This window comes from Plodia interpunctella, chromosome 29 (genome assembly GCF_027563975.2).
Source record: "Plodia interpunctella isolate USDA-ARS_2022_Savannah chromosome 29, ilPloInte3.2, whole genome shotgun sequence".
Taxonomy (NCBI): domain Eukaryota; kingdom Metazoa; phylum Arthropoda; class Insecta; order Lepidoptera; family Pyralidae; genus Plodia; species Plodia interpunctella.
Window position 1 is genome coordinate 2,895,615 of NC_071322.1, and position 22,470 is coordinate 2,918,084.

Here is a 22,470-nt window from a genome sequence, read left to right on the forward strand (position 1 = left end):
GTTCACGTGGAATTGTATCGACCCGTTAATATACGATCTTTCATCCTCTTGCCTGTGTTTGAATTACTATTCAAGAACCCAATGATAGATAGGTACTTTTTTCCGTGTGTCAAAAACAAAAAATAAATGGAGCTTGTATGACAATGGAAACAAGTGCTTTAAAAAAATCTTACTATAAATAAAATTAAAAAGACTGCATACAAATAAAATTGATCAATTAAATTGAAATTTGATCATCGTGTTTCATTATATGCATTGCATATGGTATAAAATATAAATGCATTTATACATTTAATTTTATACTCAGGCAAGGGTTTCTTGTACGTAAGTACCTATGGTAAATAGTAAGTACAATCAGCCGGACGTTAAGCTAACCAGAATGGATCTTTATGCAACGGTAATATTGAACGAGAAAATTGTGTGTGAAATGGAGAAGGCAATGGCAAACCACTTCAAGAAAGTCGTTATGTGTGTTTCATTCCACCTCACGACCACAAGGGTCCCGGCTCAAACGCGGTAGGCGTTGACACCGTGTGGTTTTAGTGGATTCGAGTCCCACACACCTGTCCGGCGTCCCGTGGCTGGATGGATGAGACGAGGGTCTTTCCACACGTATAAAAAAATAAAACAATAGGCTGAAAATTATGATGAACTAGCTCGTTGCAAAAAGTAGCCCTATGACACTCCAGCTCTCCAACTATCTCCACGCCAAAAATCACCTCACACCGTGGCTACGTTTTGACGTGAAAAACGGACAAACATACTTTTTGTAATTCGGGATAATTTCTGGATAAAAGTACGTAATATGTTATTCCAGATCAACAATCGTCCAGTAGATTTTGCGTGAAAAAAAGAAAGTTTCGCTTTTATAATATTACGGTAGGATAGAGACGATTTTGAAATGGATTTGTGAAAAGCAATGTGCTATCGACTGTACACATTTCCAAATCAATCAAAATTGTTATATATTCGCTCCAATAAATTTAATACAATTTCGAGTCGTAAAATTGTTGGTTAACGTTATGTGATTTTTTTTTTGTTAAGTTTAAGAATATGTGGTCCGTCGTCTTTACTGTGCTATTTTTAGGGTTCGCTGAAAGTTTGCTCGAAAATGATCTTTTGGACAAAAATGGTAAGAAATACTATATAAACCTAAAAGCAAAAAATAAAGTATAGTTATGATCATAACCCAAATAATTTTCCTCGTTCGATTTTACTGAAAAAAATATAAATAAATGTATATCGACAAATCGCACAGATTATATATAGTCCATTGTCAGTCCCAAAGCAAGTTCTTATTTAGTGCACATAAGTAACATATCCACTTCTGCTTATCCTACCGAGTTGAAATTTTTCACGACGCTTCAGTTTCCATATCAATGCAGAACCAGATGGTGCGCCCATAATAGGTTTACGACTATTTAACTCCTCAACGGTTTGCACCACAGACCATTTAGGGTAGCCTAAGGTTTGTGGTGGGCACGGAAATGTTTTTATCACACGTTGAATTTAATACATCATTTTAAGATCTCTCTGACGACAATAAAAGTTTATAATAGATTTTTTTGTAAAGTAGTTATTTATTTTGTGCCTTTTTTATTTTATTTAGAAGTCAAAATTGAGCACTTCGTGTACTGGCCGAATGCAACAGTACCTTTCTACATCCACCCGGAACATTTCGGTAAGCGTTTTTATTTATTATATTTTATTATTAAAAATAAAGAGAAGTCGTAAAATTAACGTCTGATGCCTATTTTACTGACTTGAATAATATTTAAGATCAGTTTTATGCCGGCTATAGGTACATTGTCGGCGAACTCAGACAGATACAAACGAACTTAATAGCTTACTTTGTATTTGAGCTATTTGTGCGGCAAAGAAAAACCGGTGATGTATGTCGAAACCGCCAAAATTCGCCTAATTGTTTTCCGATAGTCAAATTCAAATTCAAAATTCTTTATTCACTTTAGGATGAACTTCACCGCAGCTTTTTCTCTAAGGACGTCAATCAACAAATATAGGTCTTATACCTATGTATATTAATAATTAGGAGGACGAATTTACATCATTATTAAAAATGTCACAATATTAATGAATAAATAAAATAAGAAAAGTTGTATTTTCAATAAAATTATTGATAATTGTCACAAAAAAGAAGTTCCTAGCCGATAGCAATAACACGATTGGATATAATTTAATGCAACACTTCACGATATATGCTCATAGCATAGCTGCATTTTGCAGTGTTCAAAAAATTACCGGTTCAAAAAATTAGGTATGGCAATTTTTTAGTACGGTAACTTGATTGTCAAGTGACCTAGTACCTAACTACATGGATAGAGTAGGTACTCTATCTTTGTAGGTAGGGTACATAGGTAGTACCTATGTAGGTAGGTACCTATTAGGTACGGTATATTTTTTATTTTTTTAATTACCGTACCTAGGACGACTAACAAGGAATTTTGAACGTGTTTAAAACTATTGATTCTGCCAACAGACCACGAGCAATCATCGATCATCCTGACAGCGCTGACCAACTTCGCATTCAAGACTTGTCTGAAGTTCCTGCCAGCGCTGGTGGCGCCAACTAACGGACAACACGTGTTGGTGATCGAGAACCCTAACGGAGTACGACAATGCGTTCTTAGCACCTCAGGTCATACTAGAGACGAGCCACATGTGAGTTACCTTTCTTTTTCTATCAGGGAGCTACCGAAGCATGTTATTGCGTCCCTTTTCTTTTTTAAACATCGTCATATTATGGTAAAAGAGACGGCATGTGGTCGTTAGTAACGTACCACGTGTTTGTGTCTCTCGTGGTAGGTCTTCTGGTGTCAATGCTGGGCAAAAGTCTCTACTCTCTGTTTCCACTAAGCGAAAACGAACAGACGTGTTATAATAATTTCTTCAGGGGTTTTGGTGTTTTAAGAGTACCCGAAAAAGTATCTGTGAAGGTCTAATTTCTGAATAAATGTGACTAGGTAGAAGAGAGTTTAAAAAAAATATATTTTATTAGATAAAGCTTTTATTTTGTCAAATCTCGCAAGTCAGATTTCTCCCATTTCCAGTTGTCCTACAGAGTTGAAATTTCTCACGTCGCTTCAGTTTCCATGACAATGCATTATTATGACAATCATGACCTGATGGTGCATCCAGGATCGGCTCTCAACGAGGGAACTCCTCAACCGTTTACAACACGAACTTGGGTTTCTTGTCAATAAAAGCTTGTGGCAAAAACGACATTTTTGTAAAAAAAAAAAAAAACATGTTTTAATAATAGACATATTTTATTGAAAACAAAAACATATAAGAGAATACAAACTTAGAAAGGAATAAATTAGATTATGATGTTCGTTTTTTATCTTCCAGTACATGGTCCTCGGCTACGACTGCCTGCACTCGCCGCAGATAGACATGATGCTAATGAAGGCCATCGGCTTCAGTTTCGAGCACAACCGCGCCATCCGCGACTTATACATCAGAGTACAGAAGGAGAACGTTAACCCTAGTAAGTAAAAAATATAAATCTTTCAGAATAAGAAATTGTATATTTTTGTAATTTTTTTTGTGACTGCTTGTGTCAAAAAAAAGAAAAACATACCACAATGTAAGCGTAGGAATAAATATCTTTTCATTAATTTTTTTTTTTAATGAATAGATTATTTATAAAAAAAGCGTTTTTACACGTACACCGGCACGAGAACTACAAAACTTCGGGAATAATTTGACAAATAATGTTCTTATACATATCACAATCCATTGCGTGGTTTAAAAGAAGCTTAGAAACAGAAAGACGCAGGGCGACCTAACTTATCAATTAATTAATAAATCTCTTTAAAGAACCACAGGCTTTGCCTGGAGATTTTATTAGTTTTTCTAAAGAAACAAACAGCTTGGCTGGTTTTTTACGGAATCTGTTAAAATAATTGTAAGTAGGTACTTAAAAACTATCATTTGATGTGAATGAATATTGCATGTTTTACTTAGTAGGTACTTTCTATAAGTAAGTACTTTCTCTAAGTGTTCTACTTTACTATTTTTCGATTATTTCATGTAAGTTAATTTTATTATGAAACAAATGAAGCATTATTTTAATATTTACCTATATTCTTTCTGTATATTCCAGTTTAAACTTACTTAGATATAAATTATCATTCGCCCCCTATCTCACTTTATATGTGGTCAGTACAGCATGCCAGTCTCCTCCACTTCTCCCTGTCTGATGTTAACCGATCTGTTACTTGCTTTTTTGCTTCTTGCATCAGTTATGACTTATGATATACATATGTATTTTGTGTGTCTATAAAGGTAGGTATCTGTTCAGCACAAGTTTATCTGTGAAAGCATAAACAAACACACAATTAGTGCAGAAGTAATATTACCTATGTGACTAGCTCTTAATGTACACAATCATATTTACGTTTGCGTCGAGACAATGGAAGATAAAGTACGTATTCAACTGTTATTGACCGCGCAAACAAACCGTATCTGTTAATTAATACCACTATATCACTAATTTATAGTAGATAACTGGCTATCAGTCAGTCAGTCCATATCCAGGCCGCGGCACATCAACATGGCTGTGGAGGAGGTATTTTATAAATTATACAACAACATATTAATTGAAACTAATTTACAAAATACGAATTATGATGCTGTCGTACTGATTGCGTATCCTGAAGACCTGAATGTGCAGCTGCCGAGGCATATTGGAAGCTTCCTCGAGAAAGCAGCTAAGGTAGATAAGCATATAACCAAAGCTGTAACCGTGTGGAATTGTGACTATGTCTCCGGTGGAAGACTGGTTATTTCTCCGACTGGTAAAGTGACTCCTTACCATGACGTTTCTGTTGTCAAACAAGCAGCTCAGAAAGGAGTCTTGAGAGCTCTCGAAGCTGGAGCCAAAAGTCCTTTAGTGGTCGTTCAGAGTGTTGTACATTTCCCCGATGCACAATTGGTAGCTGTTTTAGGTGTCTTAGAAGCGCTTTACACGCCTCTACAGATGAGGGAACGCGTAGCTCCGAAAAATTTCACCAAAATCGGTTTCCACGCTGAAGAAACTTTAGATGAGAAATTTGAAAGAATCGTCAGGAACGCCATAGCTTTGGAAAGAGCTAGAATTATAACCAGAGACATCGGTGGTTCTGATCCGGAAAGGATGGCTCCAGGGAAAATTGTGGAATACATCAATAATTCTTTTTCTGGTGAGAATAATATCACCGTTAAAGTTGTTGATGATGAGAATGTAATTGCTGAGCAATATCCTCTTTTAGCTGCTGTGAATAGAGCTGCAACTCGCGTAGACAGGCACAAAGCGAGAGTGGTAGAAATTGAATATAAACCATCAGATCTTTCGAGAGTCATTGAAACATTGATTTTAGTTGGCAAAGGTGTGACTTACGATACTGGCGGCGCTGATATCAAGATACAGGGCAAAATGGCGGGCATGGCTAGAGATAAATGTGGGGCGGCAGCCGTTGCTGGGTTCCTGAAAGCTTGTTCGATTTTGAAACCACCACATTTGAAAGTTATTGGAGTATTATGCCTTTGCAGAAACTCTGTAGGATCAGATTCTTATGTTGCCGATGAGTTGCTGGTTTCCAGTAGTGGAAAAACTGTTAGAGTGACTAACACCGATGCTGAAGGTCGTTTGGCGATGGCTGATGCGTTGTTTAAGATGTCAGAGACTGCTGGCAAGGAGCTCAATCCTCATATTTATACTATTGCGACATTGACTGGCCACGCGCGCGCTTGTTATGGCAACTATGTGGCAGCTATGGATAACCACAGCGCCAGAGCTACAAACCACTCTAATAAACTACAATTGAGTGGCTCCAGAGTTTCGGAAGGTGTCGAAGTGTCAGTGGTGAGACATGAAGATCTAGCGATCAATGAAGGGAAGTGTAAAGGAGATGATTTGGTGCAGTACGATACTGGTGCGAAAGCGAGGAATCATCAACTTGCAGCTGGTTTCCTGATCAAGGTCGGGGGGCTCGAGGAGAAGAATTTGAAGTACACGCATTTGGACATCGCGGGGGCTGCGGGGGAGGCCCCCTCCGAGCCTAGTGCTGTACCAGTGCTGTCATTATGTCATTTGCACAAAGTTTTCATGTAATACTCAATTTGTGCTTTGTTTACATTATTATTTACAAAATATTGTACACTAGACCTCATCTATGCTTTCCGCCAGGTTAGATTGAGGTCAAAAGTACTCAATTTTTTAATTATAATGATTATCTAACGACTAAACTTTTTTAGATTAGTTTATTGGAATAATTACTTTAAATATACCGACATTATCTAAAGCGAGCCTTATATTTTAATTTACAATATATTTTTCATTATTTATATGATCGATGGTGCAGGTTGCGAGTGTGACTTTTAAGAGGTTTCCAATTATTTTTGTTTGATTTTGTATAACTAATTACATATGTTAAGTACAGGGTGTTAAGTTGGTCAATTGAAACCAGAGATTCGATATGAGAAGTCCAAAACCAATGAAAAACAAAAAACAATTTTTCGTTAAATTATCCCCGTTCATAATGAGTTTGACCCGTTTATAAACTAACAACCTGTTGTTATGTTCCATTACTAATATCTATTTATCATAATAAGAAAAATAAAGCATACTTCAAGCTAAAGTCTGTTTATGTTTCGTCTCGTTGCGTCAATGCCGAATTTTTTAAAGTGCGATAGACAAAACATACTTTAATAAAACATTCAGATAAGAATGTTGTTTCATTTTAATCACATAAGGCATGTAATCTATTTAGCAAGACAGGAATGCACAACGATTAAAATGCAATAAAAGTATCCCACTAATATTATAAAGGGGAAAGTTTGTGAGTATTTATGTTACTTCTCAATGCTCTATAACGGCTGGGTCAATTTTTATGAAATTTGGTATTGGCTGATACTGTGGATTAACACGTGTACTTTTTATTTTGAATGTACACGATTCCCGTAGGATTTGGTCATATAGCCTGATGGTCAATGATGCTCAATAAAATAGATGGCGTTACATGCATGGAATTAGTAAGTACTCGGAATTCCATGGTACCTATATAGGTAATTAAAAACGTAAGTTTTTAAAGTACAACGTCTTAATAATTACAACAACGACTGATAAAACGCGGGTAACACCACGGGTTGCAGCTAGTTAGCGATAAAAGAGCGTTGACGTGTGATTAGTGGCTTAGATAATCAAGTTATTTTTCAACAAAAAGCGCCTATTATATACGAGTACTTAATTGAACTTAATTAAACAAACACAATTTATTTGTTATAATACATTTTTTTTCAGGCGCAATGGATCTTTTTGTTATGGACGATAAGTTGCCAACGGAGCTGCGCGCGCTGCCCTACGATGTGAACAGTGTAATGCATTTCGGAGAGAGGGAGTACAGTAAGAACGGCCACAGGACTATTCTCGTACTGGTAAATCTTTATTAGGTTAAATACATGCCACTAGATGGCATAGCAGACACGTCCGCATTTAAGGCTTGTATGCATTTTAATTATTGTATGTGCGAGTGTGGAAATTAAAATCGAATCGTTTTTTTTTTGGAAATTACACTTACACGGGCACTTTTTCACGTCAAATTGTATTTTTTTATTTACACAACAATTGAAATATTTTTTTTTTTATTTCAAAATGAAATAATATTTACCAAAGCTTAAAACTACTAGTAGCATGTACTGTTACGCCCGTTTTGCATTTTAATTAGTGTTAAGTGCAAGTGCGCTACACTTACAGTACAATCAATCTGGACGTTAGTGCTAGCTCAAGTATTTCTACTTAACATCTGCTGCACTTAACATTCTCACACACACAAAATGCGAACCGGGCTAAAAATAAAGGTGTAAATTGTTAATAATTGGGATTACTAGGACTACTAACCGGTGCCTGTCCACATTGTGTTCTTATTACCTTCTACTTAGCACTCGCACTTAACACTAATCAAATGCGAACAGGCCAAAATCGAGTTGAATAAAATCTGACACTACAACAATTATCAGTTTGCAACACACTTTAGATAAGAAGGATTAAAGTTTATTACTATGAATTTAAATTAATAATATCACCTTGAACGATGCCCAGATCAAAAGTGCCCATTACACTGGCTGCATTTCATAAAATAGTAATGGATATTCTTTGACTCGGGTACCGTTATCCGCTAATGTCATAGTTTCGTTCGATATATGAATCGTCTCTAAGAAATCATTACCTTGTTATACACAAAAAGGATTTATTACTTACTAAAATATGTTTTGTCTCTTTCTTCCATATATAAAGTATCTTCCATAGTAAAGTGCGATAGAGACAAAACATATGTTAACTTAAAGTAAGCTTTAACTTATTTATGAATAACAAGGTTACTTTGGAGTGTTTTGACTCAAATTTTATCAAAATCGGTATAGGTGTACATAACAAAAATAATCACAAATATAGGAATTAGATAGTTGATAATAATGTTAAACTACCAATAAATAAAAAAAATATATCAAATTATGCACACACTTAAATCTCTTTGGGCAAACAAACTTAAATATTGGTCTTTAAGTTCACATAAAATTGCATTGTAAAGAAAATTTATACTATCTCATAAAATGTAACAAAATAACAATTTACTTGTCCAGGATAAAATTTAACTAATAAAATTATACACGAATTTTAGGATCACAAAGTAAAACAATGTAGAGAGGGGCTCTCTGAGACAGACGTGCGCAAAATTGATATTGTCTATGGCCCTGAATGCAGGAAGAGAGATCGATTAGAGAAAATAGATCTGTGCCAAGGTTATCCCGGCGTGGCTCGAAAGAAGAGGGCTGTCGTTGATGACGACATTGTTGTCGAAAAGAGTACCGAACCAGCTCCTACTGAAGTTAAAAGCTTAAGGGTTAATCCGAACATAACCCCCCCTGCCGGCCTCTCAAATACAACACAAAAAGATAAAAACGTAGAGGGAAAAGATTTGAACGCAATAATGGGAGAATTAGGTATAAAATATGCTGTTGAAGAAATAACTAACTTAGTATACAAATTGGGAGCTCGAGCCCTAACCAATTTGAGGATAAAGCATTGTAACGCCTCTGAGACAAATACAACAAATGTAGAAGTCAAAAAGTCAGGTAGACGTTCAGAAGAGAAGAAACCCGATATATTTGGCGTTGTGGAAATGGTAGCTGAATACGTGCAAGATATGGTTGATCATGCTTTAACAAATCTAACGTCGTTCTGCGAAGTGGAAAACGATTTGAAAGTGTACCAGAGACAAAGGTGGTGTAACTTTAACAGTGGGAAAGACAGGTGTCCAGTTATTTACAAATCGACGAAGACCGGGGCCGTCATGTATTCGACTAAACACAGACCTTATATACCTCAGTCGACTAAACACGAAGGAAGTGTTCAGAGGTTTATATTGTACCATCAGAATCATAGAAGGGACGGCGGTGATGATGCGCCAGACGGAGATGTTAGGAAGAAGAGAGACGCTGAGTCTGGTAATCTTAGGAGGAAGAGAGGGATCGAGAGGAGATTCGAAGGGCGAAGGTATAAGTAAGTTTTTGTGAAAGAATTTTTTGGTGTTGCCTTTTAACAGAATAAAAATACAAAAGCTTTTTGACATTTTGTATTTATTTGCGTGTGCAGGAGCCTAACTATACGGGTTGTTAGGGTGAACACCGTTACATCTGAAACCACAGATTAAATATCGTTAATGTCATAATGTTCAAACTGATAGACTTCACCTTCAATCATAATTACACTAAAGACATCGGCCACGCGCTAATCTCAGCTGAGAATGGAGTTGATGTTACGCGCCATTGTGAATTTACGGACTGAATCCTCAAGTCATTGCCATCCTTCAAATTTTAACAATGACAATAATACATTTTATAGTTTTAGTTAATCATTTTACATACAGTCTATCAAGAGCAGAAACAGATTTTTGTTTAAATACATTTTTTTGTCATTGCAATTCGAATTATCTTGATCGTTGCAAATCGAATGATCTTGATTGGTTGATAAACAGCCAATAAGCCGTAATATAACTTGATGTAATAAACTTTTCTGGGACATTTTGATAATATTTGAATATAGAACAGATCGTTCTAAAATCACACATGATTTGTAGGATAGTAATGACGAGGCGGATGAAACACACAAGTCGAGCACTAAGAACGAAGAAAAGAACTAAACAAAAGTCAAGTCAAACGTAAAATCACTGAAACTAAGTGAATTTGTGAATTTAAAAATAGTATCATAAAACTTTATAGTTCAACTTATGTGGTTTAAGTGCACAGCGGTGTTAACCTAACAAACTGTATACAATATGAAAAAAAATATATACTTAGTCAGGATTTCTGTCTTTATCTAAACATTCCGTAAGATTAATTAAGTTTTTTCATGATTTTAAATTAATTTTATGATTTTAAAACTGCTTTTAGATGAAGAATGCCATAATAAATTAACACAAAAGTAAACGAATTTATTTCGTTGTTAGGTTGTAATAATAAGTAGGCTGAATCAATTTCTACAAATTTTGTGGAGACTTAGATCTTTTATAGTACAGTAGGTACCCCCTGTAACACAAAATTTATCGCCAAAAAATAAGAAAAATCTATACAACATTTCTTATTTCTCTTAAATATAAATTACTCTCATTATCATATGAAGTAATCTTCCTTTAAAAGCGTTACAATATCACAAACACAAATACAGAGCTATTATAGGTATAATTAAAATGGTAATAGTAAAAGGTATTATACCTTTTACTTTCTTTATTAACATTTAATTTATATTATTTTTTAAACAAAAAATATTATAGGTATAAGAGCTCTGTATGAATATTACAATAAAAATGACAAGATATCCACAAAATTGTTATTTAGTTTATTTACCCTTCACGTATATTAATTAAAAGTTTATTTATTATATAAATATGTATGTTCCCATGTTGTTCATAAAAAAAAAACAATTAAACATACTTTTAACTAAAGTATGTTTTATCACTTTCAGTGAATGTATAATATTATAAAGTGCTATAGTGACATACATACTTTCTTCGTTGGACGTCTAATCAGCCTACTGGGGGGCTACCACGAAACGTAAAACACGTTAAACACGTAGCACGTCAGTGCCTCCACATGTTCTCACTTTTTCACACGATGCGTACACGATATGTGAAAAAGAGACAGCATGAGGGCGTTAGTAACGTCCTACGTGTTTGTATGTTTCGTGGTAGGCCTTTTGCCTCGCAATCTATCGCCGGTTGACTGCAAGAGATCCCTACATGGGATAAGTCCTCCGTTGCACATGTTTCTTCCTTGTATTAATTTTAATTTATTGTATTCTTTTTCTGTATAGAATAAAGTTTCTATTTTCTACTTATTATCGTCCAATAAAATTGTTGCAAACAAACAAATTATATTAACTATTTTTGGACGCTAGACGTTTACCCTTGTAGCGTGAGCAACCAATCAGATGGCGTGAAATGGGACCAATCGGAGGTGTCGATGGAGGCTAACAAGCCGCCGGACCAGGACGGCGCCAAAGATACGAAGGAGGGGAAACCAGTTGACGTACATAGGTATGCTATTTATATATTGTATTTTTTATACGGATTTTCATGCGGTTTTCACCAAAAGATAGTGCGATTCCTGAGGAAGGTTTATGTGTATAATTTCTTATGGTTTTACCCGAGCGAAGCCGGGATGGGCCGCAGTATAAAACAAAGCCACTTCCCGCTGTCCGTCCAGACTGTATGCTCAGATCTTTAAAACTACGCAACGGATTTTTATAGATAGTGATTCAAGAGGAAGGTTTAGATGTAATTTATTCTGTTGTTATCCGAGCGAAGCCGGGGCGGCCCGCTAGTATTAAATAAACAGTGAAAGAAGAACAAAAAAATAGTTTTTTTTTTTCAGAAAAAAATCGATATAAATCAGCGATACTTTTCCCGCGGTATATCGATTTTCGATATTTATTTTCAGATATAAAAATCGATATATAAAGCTCTGCTGTCTGCTCATGTATTTGACCAATCCGATTTCTATTTAAAAAAAAGGAAAAGAGTAGGTAGGCAGGAGGCTGTATGGGTTATTGCGCTGAAAATATCGATATTTTTTAGTCAATAGTTATCGATACATTTGAAAAATATCGATACGATATATATCGATATTTTTTCCCATTTGCCCATATACAGTCAACCATTGGGTCACTATGTGAAAAATTTTGATACGGCTGGGCGTCGTCTTTTAAATATATTTTCAGGGTCAAACACAAAGACGCTTCAGCCCCTCTACCGAAAGTGGTGGAGCTTTCGAAAAAGAATAGGGAGTTTTACGGGGAGAGGATGTGGCCGGACGGTTTCGTAAGATACGTTGTCACCGAAGATAAAAAATGTAAGTATGATTTTTTCGATTCCCGGTCAGATGGAAAATGATCGTTTCAGATTGACCTGGGTCTTGGTTGTTTATATAAAATAGTATCGTTGAGTTAGTAACTCATATATAACACAAGTATCTTAGGGTTAACTCAATCTGTGTTGTCCCTATATATTTATTCATTTACAAGCTTTTATTACTGTCTGAAATCAAATCTTACTAAGCTAAATTTGCGCGAAAATTTGAAGCGGTGGTGGTGTAGTGGTTAAGACGCCCGCCGCGAAATGTGGATCGAAAGGTCCCAGGTTCGAATCCTACTCGTGTCATATGAGTTACGAGTATGAACACGACTTGCTTCCAATGAACGAAAACATCGTAAGGAAACATGCTCACTTGTTGATTGTTATTAACTTGTGTATGAAATGGAGAAGGCAATGGCAAACCATTCCATTAATAATGCCAAGAAATTGGTTGTGTGTGTTTTATACCACGTAATGACCACGACCCTCAGCAATGGGGAATACAACTATGAATAATAATTTCCCAGGTCGCTTCAATTTCTATAACAATGTGTTATTATAAGCATAACCTGAAGATGCACCCAGGATCGGCTCCCGGCGAGAGAACTCTCAATATTTTAATGCACGGACGTACTTATTTTTTTTAAACGGCGGCATAAAAGTCAGTATAGGTAAGCGATTGAATAAAAAATAAAGTTTCTAGAAATATCCAGAATTTTTTCTTTATATAGACGACCTCAACGACCTCCGGCGTCGACTTGGTGCCGTAAACCGCATCCTGAAGGAGAGGACATGTGTGAGTCTTGAAGAGATCACAGAAGAAGACGCTGAGAGGTTTGAAGACTACCTCGTTTTGGACGGCAGCGCCGACTATATCACTGGCAAAGTCGGGGGAAGGCAGGTGAGTCATTGATTTAAAAAAAAAAAACGAATTACTAGCTATATAGTAAATAGGTGCGGCATCGCGTTAATATGCCTACCTTCTAAAACAATAAAAATTAAAAAAAAAAAAAAAACGAAAACCTCGCCTACTTAAGAAATGTACTTAGGTACTGAAATTTGTACATCATCATCATCATGTGGTGCCATCTTCGAATTGAAGTTTGGAGGTCAGCATACGGAAACCCTCGCGGCTTTGGGCCGCTATTTAAAAAGTATAAGTACCTACAAGTACATTTTAAAAGAAACATAGAAATTTCTCGAAAAAATCACGCGTCACTAATTAATACGGTTAAAAAAATATCTAACAAACAATAATACTTACATCAACTTCTCATAAAAATAAAATTAGCATTATGTGGGTGGTACATCTACCTACCTGTTGCCATCTCAATAAATAGCCATTAAAAAAAAATGGTTTGGATTCAAAACAATGTTAGGGTGCAGTCACATTGTTGCGTTTATATTTAAATGTAAGTATTTTACTGACATTTTTGTAATTAGTTTAAAATTATAAATAAATACATTAATAAGTTGGATAAAATTAAATTATATAAGCATGTTGTTATTATTAAATCATTTACATGTCTCAAAATGTCTTTTACTATATGTTTCTACTTTCTTTAACATCAATTAATTAATCCCAACTAATAATATAAATGTCAAAATAAGTTTGTTTAATCGTCACACTTTATCTAGTCGACCAATCTTTTTGAAATTTTGCATACATGTAGTTAAGTATGGAGTAAGCATATTATGGAAAAATATTGCTCCTGTGGGAAACACACGCGGGGAAAGGTAGATAGGTTATTCACGTTCACAATGTACTTTGTAGATAACGTTGATGATTATACATACTGAAGTCACTACACAGACAATCTTACTATATTTAAGCCACTTGTATAACAGTTTGTGTTTAATCTTAACCGTATAGTTATGTAATATTTTAATTTAGTTTGTTCAATCTAGATGGCGCTGTTCGAAATTAGAACTCGACATGGTTTCGTTTTTGCTATATACCTATCTGTAAAGTTGCATTGATAATAAATGTCTACGTTCCGGGAGTTATGGCTTTGATTCAGATCACCCAGGCTCGGTATACCCTTGGCCAGTTTGTCAACCCAAATAATTAAAATTATATTATGTCGTAGATTAACTACTATATACCACACCTACAGCAGATACATATTTATTTTCCACAAATAACTAAATTGTTTAGGCGCAGGCGTATACCAATTCATATAAGTATCTATAATGGGATTGTTATGAATGAGCCTTTATAATACGAATGACATAACTTCAAGAACTGTGAGCGAAAGAGACGGAACGAATACAAAGAGAATTTAGAATGCGCGTGTGAAAGGGACAAACATAGTACACGTGCTCATTAACGTCACGGAAGAGTTCAATGACCAGAGTTGCCAGTATGCGTAATTTTGTGCCTTTTCTGTAACTTTGGGATTACATATTACTGCTAATGTAAACAAAATTTGACTAGGTATTTTTATTGTTAACTATGAAACATATTTCCATCAATAGTTTTTGGTTGAATTAATTTTAATAGTATTTTAGGAATGAGTCATTTTAGATTACGTTTATCTATTAAAAACTTACAAAATTAGTGAAATAATTATTATAAAACTTTTAACCATTTTAACATAAAATATGTATATCTAAGTAGGTAACTTATATAAATTATTTGAAATCGTATTCGTGAACTTTTTGTAAAACTAAAAATCATAACCAATTGTAAGCATTTTTCATTGAAGCGCGTCTTTTGTTCGATAAGTTTATAATATATTTTACATACATAAAAATAAAAAAACAACTATATTTCCATTATAATATGATTGTGTAACAAATATTTTTTCTTACACTGGCAACCCAGTTCTGGAACGTTCTACAAATGTCGCGATCCGATTGGTCGAGAATTTGAAGGCTCTCGAAATTTCTTTGTCGTCATTGGCCGAGGGTATAAATATTGGTCGAATCAGGTACAAGAGTAGTTGTTATCCAAGGACGGGAATTGTGAGGTTATTTTGGCGCGTATTTAGCTGTCAGTTTTAAAAAATGGTGGCGATCGGAATCGATTTGGGTACTACCTATTGTTGTGTGGCCGTTTGGAGACATGGGAACGTGGAAGTGATTGTGAATGAACAAGGAAATAAGATAATGCCCTCCTACGTTGCGTTCACATCAACAGAGCGTTTGATCGGTGAACCGGCGAAGTACCAAGCCCCATTCAACCCGTGCAATACTGTGTTTGGCGCGAAACGACTTATTGGAAGGAGATACGATGATGTTGGTGTTCAAATGGATCTGCGTCACTGGCCGTACAGAGTCGCCAATGAAAACGGTAAGCCTGTTATTGTAGTAGATTATAAGGAGGAGAGAAAAAAGTTCGCTCCTGAAGAAATTAGTGGTATGATACTGTTAAGAATGAAACAAGCAGCTGAGACTTATCTTGGTTGTGAAGTGGATAGTGCAGTGATTACTGTTCCAGCTTATTTTAATGATGCTCAGCGCCAAGCTACTAGGGTGGCAGGCGTGCTAGCAGGTTTAAAAGTTTCGAGAATTGTTAATGAACCCACAGCAGCTGCTTTAGCTTACGGACTGGAAAGAAACTTGAAGGGAGAAAAAAATGTGTTGATCTACGATCTGGGGGGCGGAACTTTGGATGTTTCTATACTCACCATCGCAGAAGGATCACTTTTTGAGGTGAAATCCACCGCTGGCAATACTAGACTTGGCGGAGAAGACTTCGACAACAGACTTGTCGCGTATTTCGCAGAAAACTTTCGCAAAACATATAACATTGACATATTGGGACACCCTCGAGCGTTAAGGCGACTGAAATCTGCATCTGAAGGGGCAAAAAGATTTCTCACTTCAGCTACAGAAGCCACGGTTGATGTGGAATCTTTATACGATGGCATAGATTACCGGGGGAAAATATCCAGATCTTTATTTGAAGAGTTGTGTTCAGATCTGTTCAGAGATACCCTTGTGCCTGTACAACAAGCCTTGAAAGATGCGAAAATGACTCACAATGATGTAAATGACATCATTCTTATTGGTGGAAGTACTAGGATACCAAAGATCAGGAGTATGTTGACCGAATTTTTCCAAAAAACCTTGACGACTTCCATTAATCCTGACGAGGCTGTCGCTTACGGTGCAGCGATACAAGCAGCTAAATTGTCTGGAGAAAGTAATGAGAAAATTCAAGATCTATTGCTCCTCGACGTGGTCCCTTTGTCGTTAGGCGTGGAAGCTGCTAGAGGCATGATGTACAAAGTTGTTGAAAGAAACACGCCCATACCTTGCCGGCACACAAAGGACTTAACAACTTTAGATGATTATCAGGTATCTATGACTATTGAAGTCTTCGAAGGAGAGAGAACATTAACCAAAGACAACAATTTACTTGGCGTATTCGATCTTAATGGTATACCACCAGCACCTAGAGGTATAGCTAAAATTGACGTGACTTTTGATTTAGACGCGAACGGTATTTTGACTGTATCGGCTAAAGATCGAAGCACGGGCAATAGTGAGACAATAGTGATTAGAAATGAACACAGGCTCACCAAAGATGAGATAGCCAAAATGTTAGAAGATGCAGATTTTTTTAGAGAAGAGGACAAAGAACGCAAACTGTGTTTGGAAGCGAGGAATCAACTGGAGAACTACGTCTATCAAGTGAAGAATACTGTATCGGAAAAGGGTGAAACAATGTCAATGGAAGAAAGAGTCGTAATGGACAATGAGTGTGAAGAAGCTATGTCATGGCTGGATAAGAATACGGATTGCCTTCGAGAGGAATACGAGAGGAAGATGACAGAACTGATGAAGAGGTGGTCGGACATTTTGAAGCAATTTTACGCTCATGTTTTAAGGCACAGAGCGAAAAGGCAGAGATGTGACACATATCAAGCGACGTCAATTGAAGAAATACACGAATAACTATGGTAACTATATTGTGTCGGTCTGATAGTGATAATAACAAAGAAATAGTTATGATACACAAAAAGTAAGTATTTCAAAACATGTTTTGGCTTATTCTTAATTTTACACTCGTTAAAATAGTTGCCGTTTTTTTTTCAATTTTCAGGACATCTGTCGCAGTTATTATTTGTGAAATTATTTCTACCGTGAACTTCGTTTCGTCTGCAATTTCAAAGGTAAGCTTGTTTAATCGTACTTTCGTATTATACTCAAGATTTTAGTGTAATGACCAATTTTAACATCGAATACCTACGTAACTAGGTATATTTACACAGAGTCCGTCGCCTCACCATTAGACTAAAAATCTACAATGTAATTTATAATTTTTACATTTTCCTCAGAACAAGCGTCGCAAGGCAGAAAATCTTCTATGTATCGCTGTTTAATCACCTTTATATAAAACCTTTACATTAAATAAACAGTATTTTTGACAATTGTTTAGGTTTAAGTGGCCTGCTGTCTTCAGACTTGTATAGTTAATATTAACTCGATTTCTAAAGACTAACCGATTATCGGAGTGGACGGTAGAAGTAACATCATGCCATGACAGACATGCCATCAAATTCGTTTTAAAGTTCATATTAGAGTGCCTATTTTTACTTGTGAATATGTGGATAGTCTTCTTAGACGCTGTCCTGTAAACATATATCTAGAAGTATATGTAGTGTTTCAAGTCTGCTCAATTTATTAAAATACTTAATTATTTGGTATGAATAATGTTTGTATTTGTAATGTTGTTCAAGATGTATATAATAATAATAATAAATAATGTTTTCTGTTAGTAATTATGAATCTCTGTTTGATATAAATTTAGGTAGTATTTTACAATTTGACACTTTCTCTGATTAGGGGTCTAATTATTGATTATATTAGTAAATGCATTAATACTTAAATTATCGTTAATTTCAAGCCTCTTCATTGATATCAAGTTTTCCGATGTTTCTAGTATTGATATATAAGTATGTTCTTTTATGATCTACCTCTAAGTACTTATGTATGTATAAATTATAATGACAATAAAAACATTTACTAATTTTAATCGTACTTGCTCTCTTATGTACTTATTATTTACCTATTTTATTTAATTTTCACCTACTTTCGTCATATAAGAAGAAAACTTTTATTAAAATAATCAAAACCATTGTGTTGAAAAGTTGAATGGCACTCGGAAGTAATCCGTAGACAATTTGTTTGTTTACATAAAAAAAAAATGTTAGCACTACACTATTGTTGCGGAAGTTAAAAAAGAAATAACAAAAAAAAAAGTCTTTTTTCTGTCTTGTCTGTGTGTGTGATCATGGATTTAATAAGTACTTATATTTCCTTTCCGATGTTTTTCTACACCGAAAGCGGGTATATGATGATAGTCTTTATGTAATTCCGGCTACACACTGTCGCCGCACTCGGACACATGCCGACGCGATTGCACGAATATTGCGTATTTAGTACGAGTGTTTCTATTTACTGCAATGAAAAACCAGCAATGTATGCCGAATTCGCCAAACTCGGTGAACTGGTCCGCGACGCTGTGGAGCATAACATATCGGACTGATAATGTGGAAATCCTATTAATATTATAAATGCCAAAGTTTGTGAGGATGTATGTATGTGTGTATGTTTGTTACTCTTTCACGCAAAATCTACTGAACTGTTTGTTATGAAATTTAGTACACGGGTAGAATATAACCTGGACTAACACAAGGGGTACTTTTAATCCCGAAATTCCCACGGGAGCGAAGCCCCTGGGCGCAGCTAGTATTCCATAATCTGTGATGATAATACTGCAACTTTTCGTATAGGTGCTCAACCCCGAAAAAATATCTGGTATTCCTTACAAAATTAAGAAAAACTTATGATTTTCTTCTGGTAGTACATTTCAATATACTTATAATAATAATGCAATGTCATCCAAATAAGCTTTAAGAGCGCGCACATATTTTTAAGCGAGGCAAAACATTTCAACTCAATCGGTTGAAGATATATCTGTTTCAAAATTTAGTTGCAAAATTAAATAAAAGCTTGTAAAAATATGTATATCTTCCCGCAGAATTTCGGCACCCTGGAGCTGTTTGAAGGTGGTCAACACAAGCAGCACGCGGCCATGATGGTGATGGCGATGCTGGGCTTCTACTTCGAGCTGGCCAGACACGACCGGGACAAGTACGTCAGGGTCCATTTGCGCCACGTCAGACCTGGTGAGGTTCATATTTATTTGCTAGCTTTTGCCCGCGCCATCGCCCGCGTGATTTTCCCTTCAGTGAAATATTTAGACACTCTGGTTTCTCCATACAAAATTTGAACCCCTTTTTTACCCCCTTAGAGGATGAATTTTGAAAAATCCTTTCTTATTGCACTCCTAGACCAACGTGCTAAATTTGAAGTTTCTAGATCCAGCGGTTAGGGCTGTGCGTTGATATGTCAGTTAGTCATTCAGTGTCTTTAATATAGATTATGTAGCACAAAGTCCAGAGGAGATTACGTCTAGTTTTTGCTCATTTTATTCCTAATTCTTATATTTACTGATGGTGTATATCAGCGGACTTTGGTCTCTGCAGACGAAAATGAACCTATCGACACTAATGCTTGTTAGATTTGGACACAAAGGATGCTTTACCAATATAACTAGGGATGTCTGATAAATAGGGATGCCGACGACCTCGACACCGTGCGAAATGGTGTCGAAAAAGTAGAAAACCCTGAGCTCCGAGGCTCAACGTCGGAACGGAAGTAACCGGGCATACGCCTCTAATGAGAGAGACAGAGTCTTCTTCTTCTTTGCGTATCGATGGTAGCAGAACCGAGCCACTTCGATGGCTTCATCGGAAGCTGCCATCAAGTCAGCCCGAGTACAGGTGTTTGGACTCTCGGGACAAGTGAGAAGAAGAGCCATCGATTGTGTGGAGAAGCCACAATCGCACATGTTATGAGACTGGTCAAGCATACCCCACTTAGCCAGATTGTCTTAGAGAGAGTAACTGTAATGACTGATGCACAAAAAATAGTTTTCTTAGTCTTGTTGTTACATGAACATGTATTGCCGCAGACAAACTGCACCATTTCGAGAAGATCCGCTCGGACGCGACTCTGCCCCTCCCGTACGACTACGAGAGCGCCACACACCCCGCGTGGCAGTTCTGGAGGCAAATCGGCAAGACTGGCATATCCACCGTCGCTACTTATAAAGAGATGGTACTGGTTCAGCCTATCAACCTATTTTTATTGTCATCTATTCCAACAAATCAAAATTCTTTATTCAATTTAGGAAGATATACATCACTTATTGACGTCAAAAAATTATTTAAACTAAGTCCACTGCCCACTTCCAAAGCGCAGGTGAAGAAGAAGCGGCGCAATAAACTTCACTGCAGCCTTTTCTCCAAGGACGTCAATTAGCAAATAGCCATTCTGAACGACAGATATATTTTTCCCATCAAGGGATAGGGACAAAGATCAATAATAATAATAAAAATTACCTACTTGGTTCCTAAAGTCGAACTTCGAACCCCTTCTAGCAATCAAATGAAAGTCAAAAAGAGTTTCGGAGTCCGACTGTAGTACTCTTAAACAGGTCGTTTAAAAATTGTCAGGTAAAAAAATAATCGTGGAGCATCCTGCCTGGTTTTAGCATAATTTTGCTTAAAAGCTGGTTCCAACAGTGTCACAATTAAGCGACATAAAAAGACATCTTTAATTATTTTTATAGGACCCCGACGGCTCCATCATGCGCTCCCTGGGCCAGCACGACCACCTCCTATCAGAGACAGACATAGTCAAAATTAACAGCGTCTACGGACTCAAATGTTTCGACAAGAAACCTGAAAGAAACAATGACAATATTGACAACGACAGTGTCATACAAGAAGTGGATTTAGACAAAGAAAAGGAACCTCAAGAAGAATCTAAGAAGCCGAAGAATATCCACGAACTTGAAACTTGGACTCGACCAAAACATAAGAACCGCGAAGAAGGTAGGCATAAGGATAATGAAGAAGGGAGACATAAAAATAATGAAGACAGATATAAAAATAACGAAAACAGACATAAGAATAATGAACAAGAGAGACATAAAGATGAAGAAGAGAGAAATAAGGATGACGAAGAAGAACGACATAAGAATAACGAAGAAGATAGACATAAAAGAGAAAACCACGGGAGAAACAGGGACAGACATAGAAATAAGCATGAGCCAGAAAGGGAAGAAGATTATGACGATGCTAGAGAACGGAATAGAGACAGACATAGTAAAAGATATGAGAGTGAAAGAGAAAGGGAACACGAGCAAGAAAGAGATAAAAATGGACATAGGGATAAGCACGGGAGAGAACATGAAAATAGTGATAAGTACAGGGAAGATCGTGACATTAGAGGCGACAGAGGGAGGCATGGAAAAGAAAGGAATATGCATAAAAAGAGGTCACGCGAAATGGACGAAGAGAATGAAGAACAGGAGAGAAATGAAGGAAAACATGGTCGCATTGACAAAGGTAGAGGTAGACATGAAGATGAGGAATCAGACAGGGACAGACATAGACAGGGTAGAGATAGAGAAGGCAGACACGGGAGACATCAGAATAGGGCCGAAGAGAGCGAAAGGTATAATAGGGAAGACGATAGACACCAACAGAACGAAATGGACGTTGAAGATGAAACGGGAGCAGAGGGACCTGGTGGATACAGACAGAGACACAGATACAATGAAAGACCTGATATATCTGGTGATAATAATCCGGAAGGGAGGGGGGGCTATCCAGAAAATAGTCCCGATTACAACGGCGGGCAACCTATAGCGTATCAGGAAGATATAAGACGGCGAAGGGGGCAGATGGTTGCGCCTGTAAAGACGAATTAAATAAAGTCGTAGTAAAAAAAAAAACAACGGTGCCGAAAGTAATAATTTACAGTATATTTTTCATTGTGAGAACTAGTTAACTTTTGGCGAATTAAATAAAAAAAAATGTTAAATTATTCTCTTGTTTTAATTAGATTTCAAAGTAATTAGATATTTTCAAAGTAATTAGAAACCATTAATAATAAAAAAAAAAGTCACAAGTAAATAAGCGCCTAACTGGCAAATAAATTCAGGCCGATTTTGGAAATTATTTGTTTTAACTGGCCC

The 22,470-nt window shown here is 36.3% G+C and overlaps 3 protein-coding genes across 3 annotated transcripts; all 3 read left to right on the forward strand.

The window, feature by feature from the left end:
- The first annotated feature begins 976 nt into the window (after window positions 1–976).
- Window positions 977–22,319, forward strand: LOC128682119 (uncharacterized). Its single transcript, XM_053766665.1, has 12 exons — window positions 977–1,132; window positions 1,610–1,681; window positions 2,498–2,679; window positions 3,370–3,508; window positions 7,304–7,437; window positions 8,679–9,559; window positions 11,469–11,591; window positions 12,275–12,405; window positions 13,139–13,308; window positions 19,402–19,549; window positions 20,398–20,543; window positions 21,058–22,319. Exons 1-12 carry the CDS (start codon window positions 1,054–1,056, stop codon window positions 22,201–22,203), a joined length of 3,351 nt encoding a protein of 1,116 aa, XP_053622640.1. The 5' UTR covers window positions 977–1,053; the 3' UTR covers window positions 22,204–22,319.
- Window positions 4,457–6,731, forward strand: LOC128682121 (putative aminopeptidase W07G4.4). The gene has a single exon (XM_053766667.1). The coding sequence runs from the start codon at window positions 4,577–4,579 to the stop codon at window positions 6,113–6,115; it is 1,539 nt and encodes a 512-aa protein (XP_053622642.1). The 5' UTR covers window positions 4,457–4,576; the 3' UTR covers window positions 6,116–6,731.
- LOC128682120 (heat shock protein 68-like) lies at window positions 15,709–19,390 on the forward strand. Its single transcript, XM_053766666.2, has 3 exons — window positions 15,709–17,379; window positions 17,461–17,530; window positions 17,696–19,390. The coding sequence occupies exon 1, from the start codon at window positions 15,771–15,773 to the stop codon at window positions 17,310–17,312; it is 1,542 nt and encodes a 513-aa protein (XP_053622641.1). The 5' UTR covers window positions 15,709–15,770; the 3' UTR covers window positions 17,313–17,379; window positions 17,461–17,530; window positions 17,696–19,390.
- Window positions 22,320–22,470: the final 151 nt, after the last annotated feature.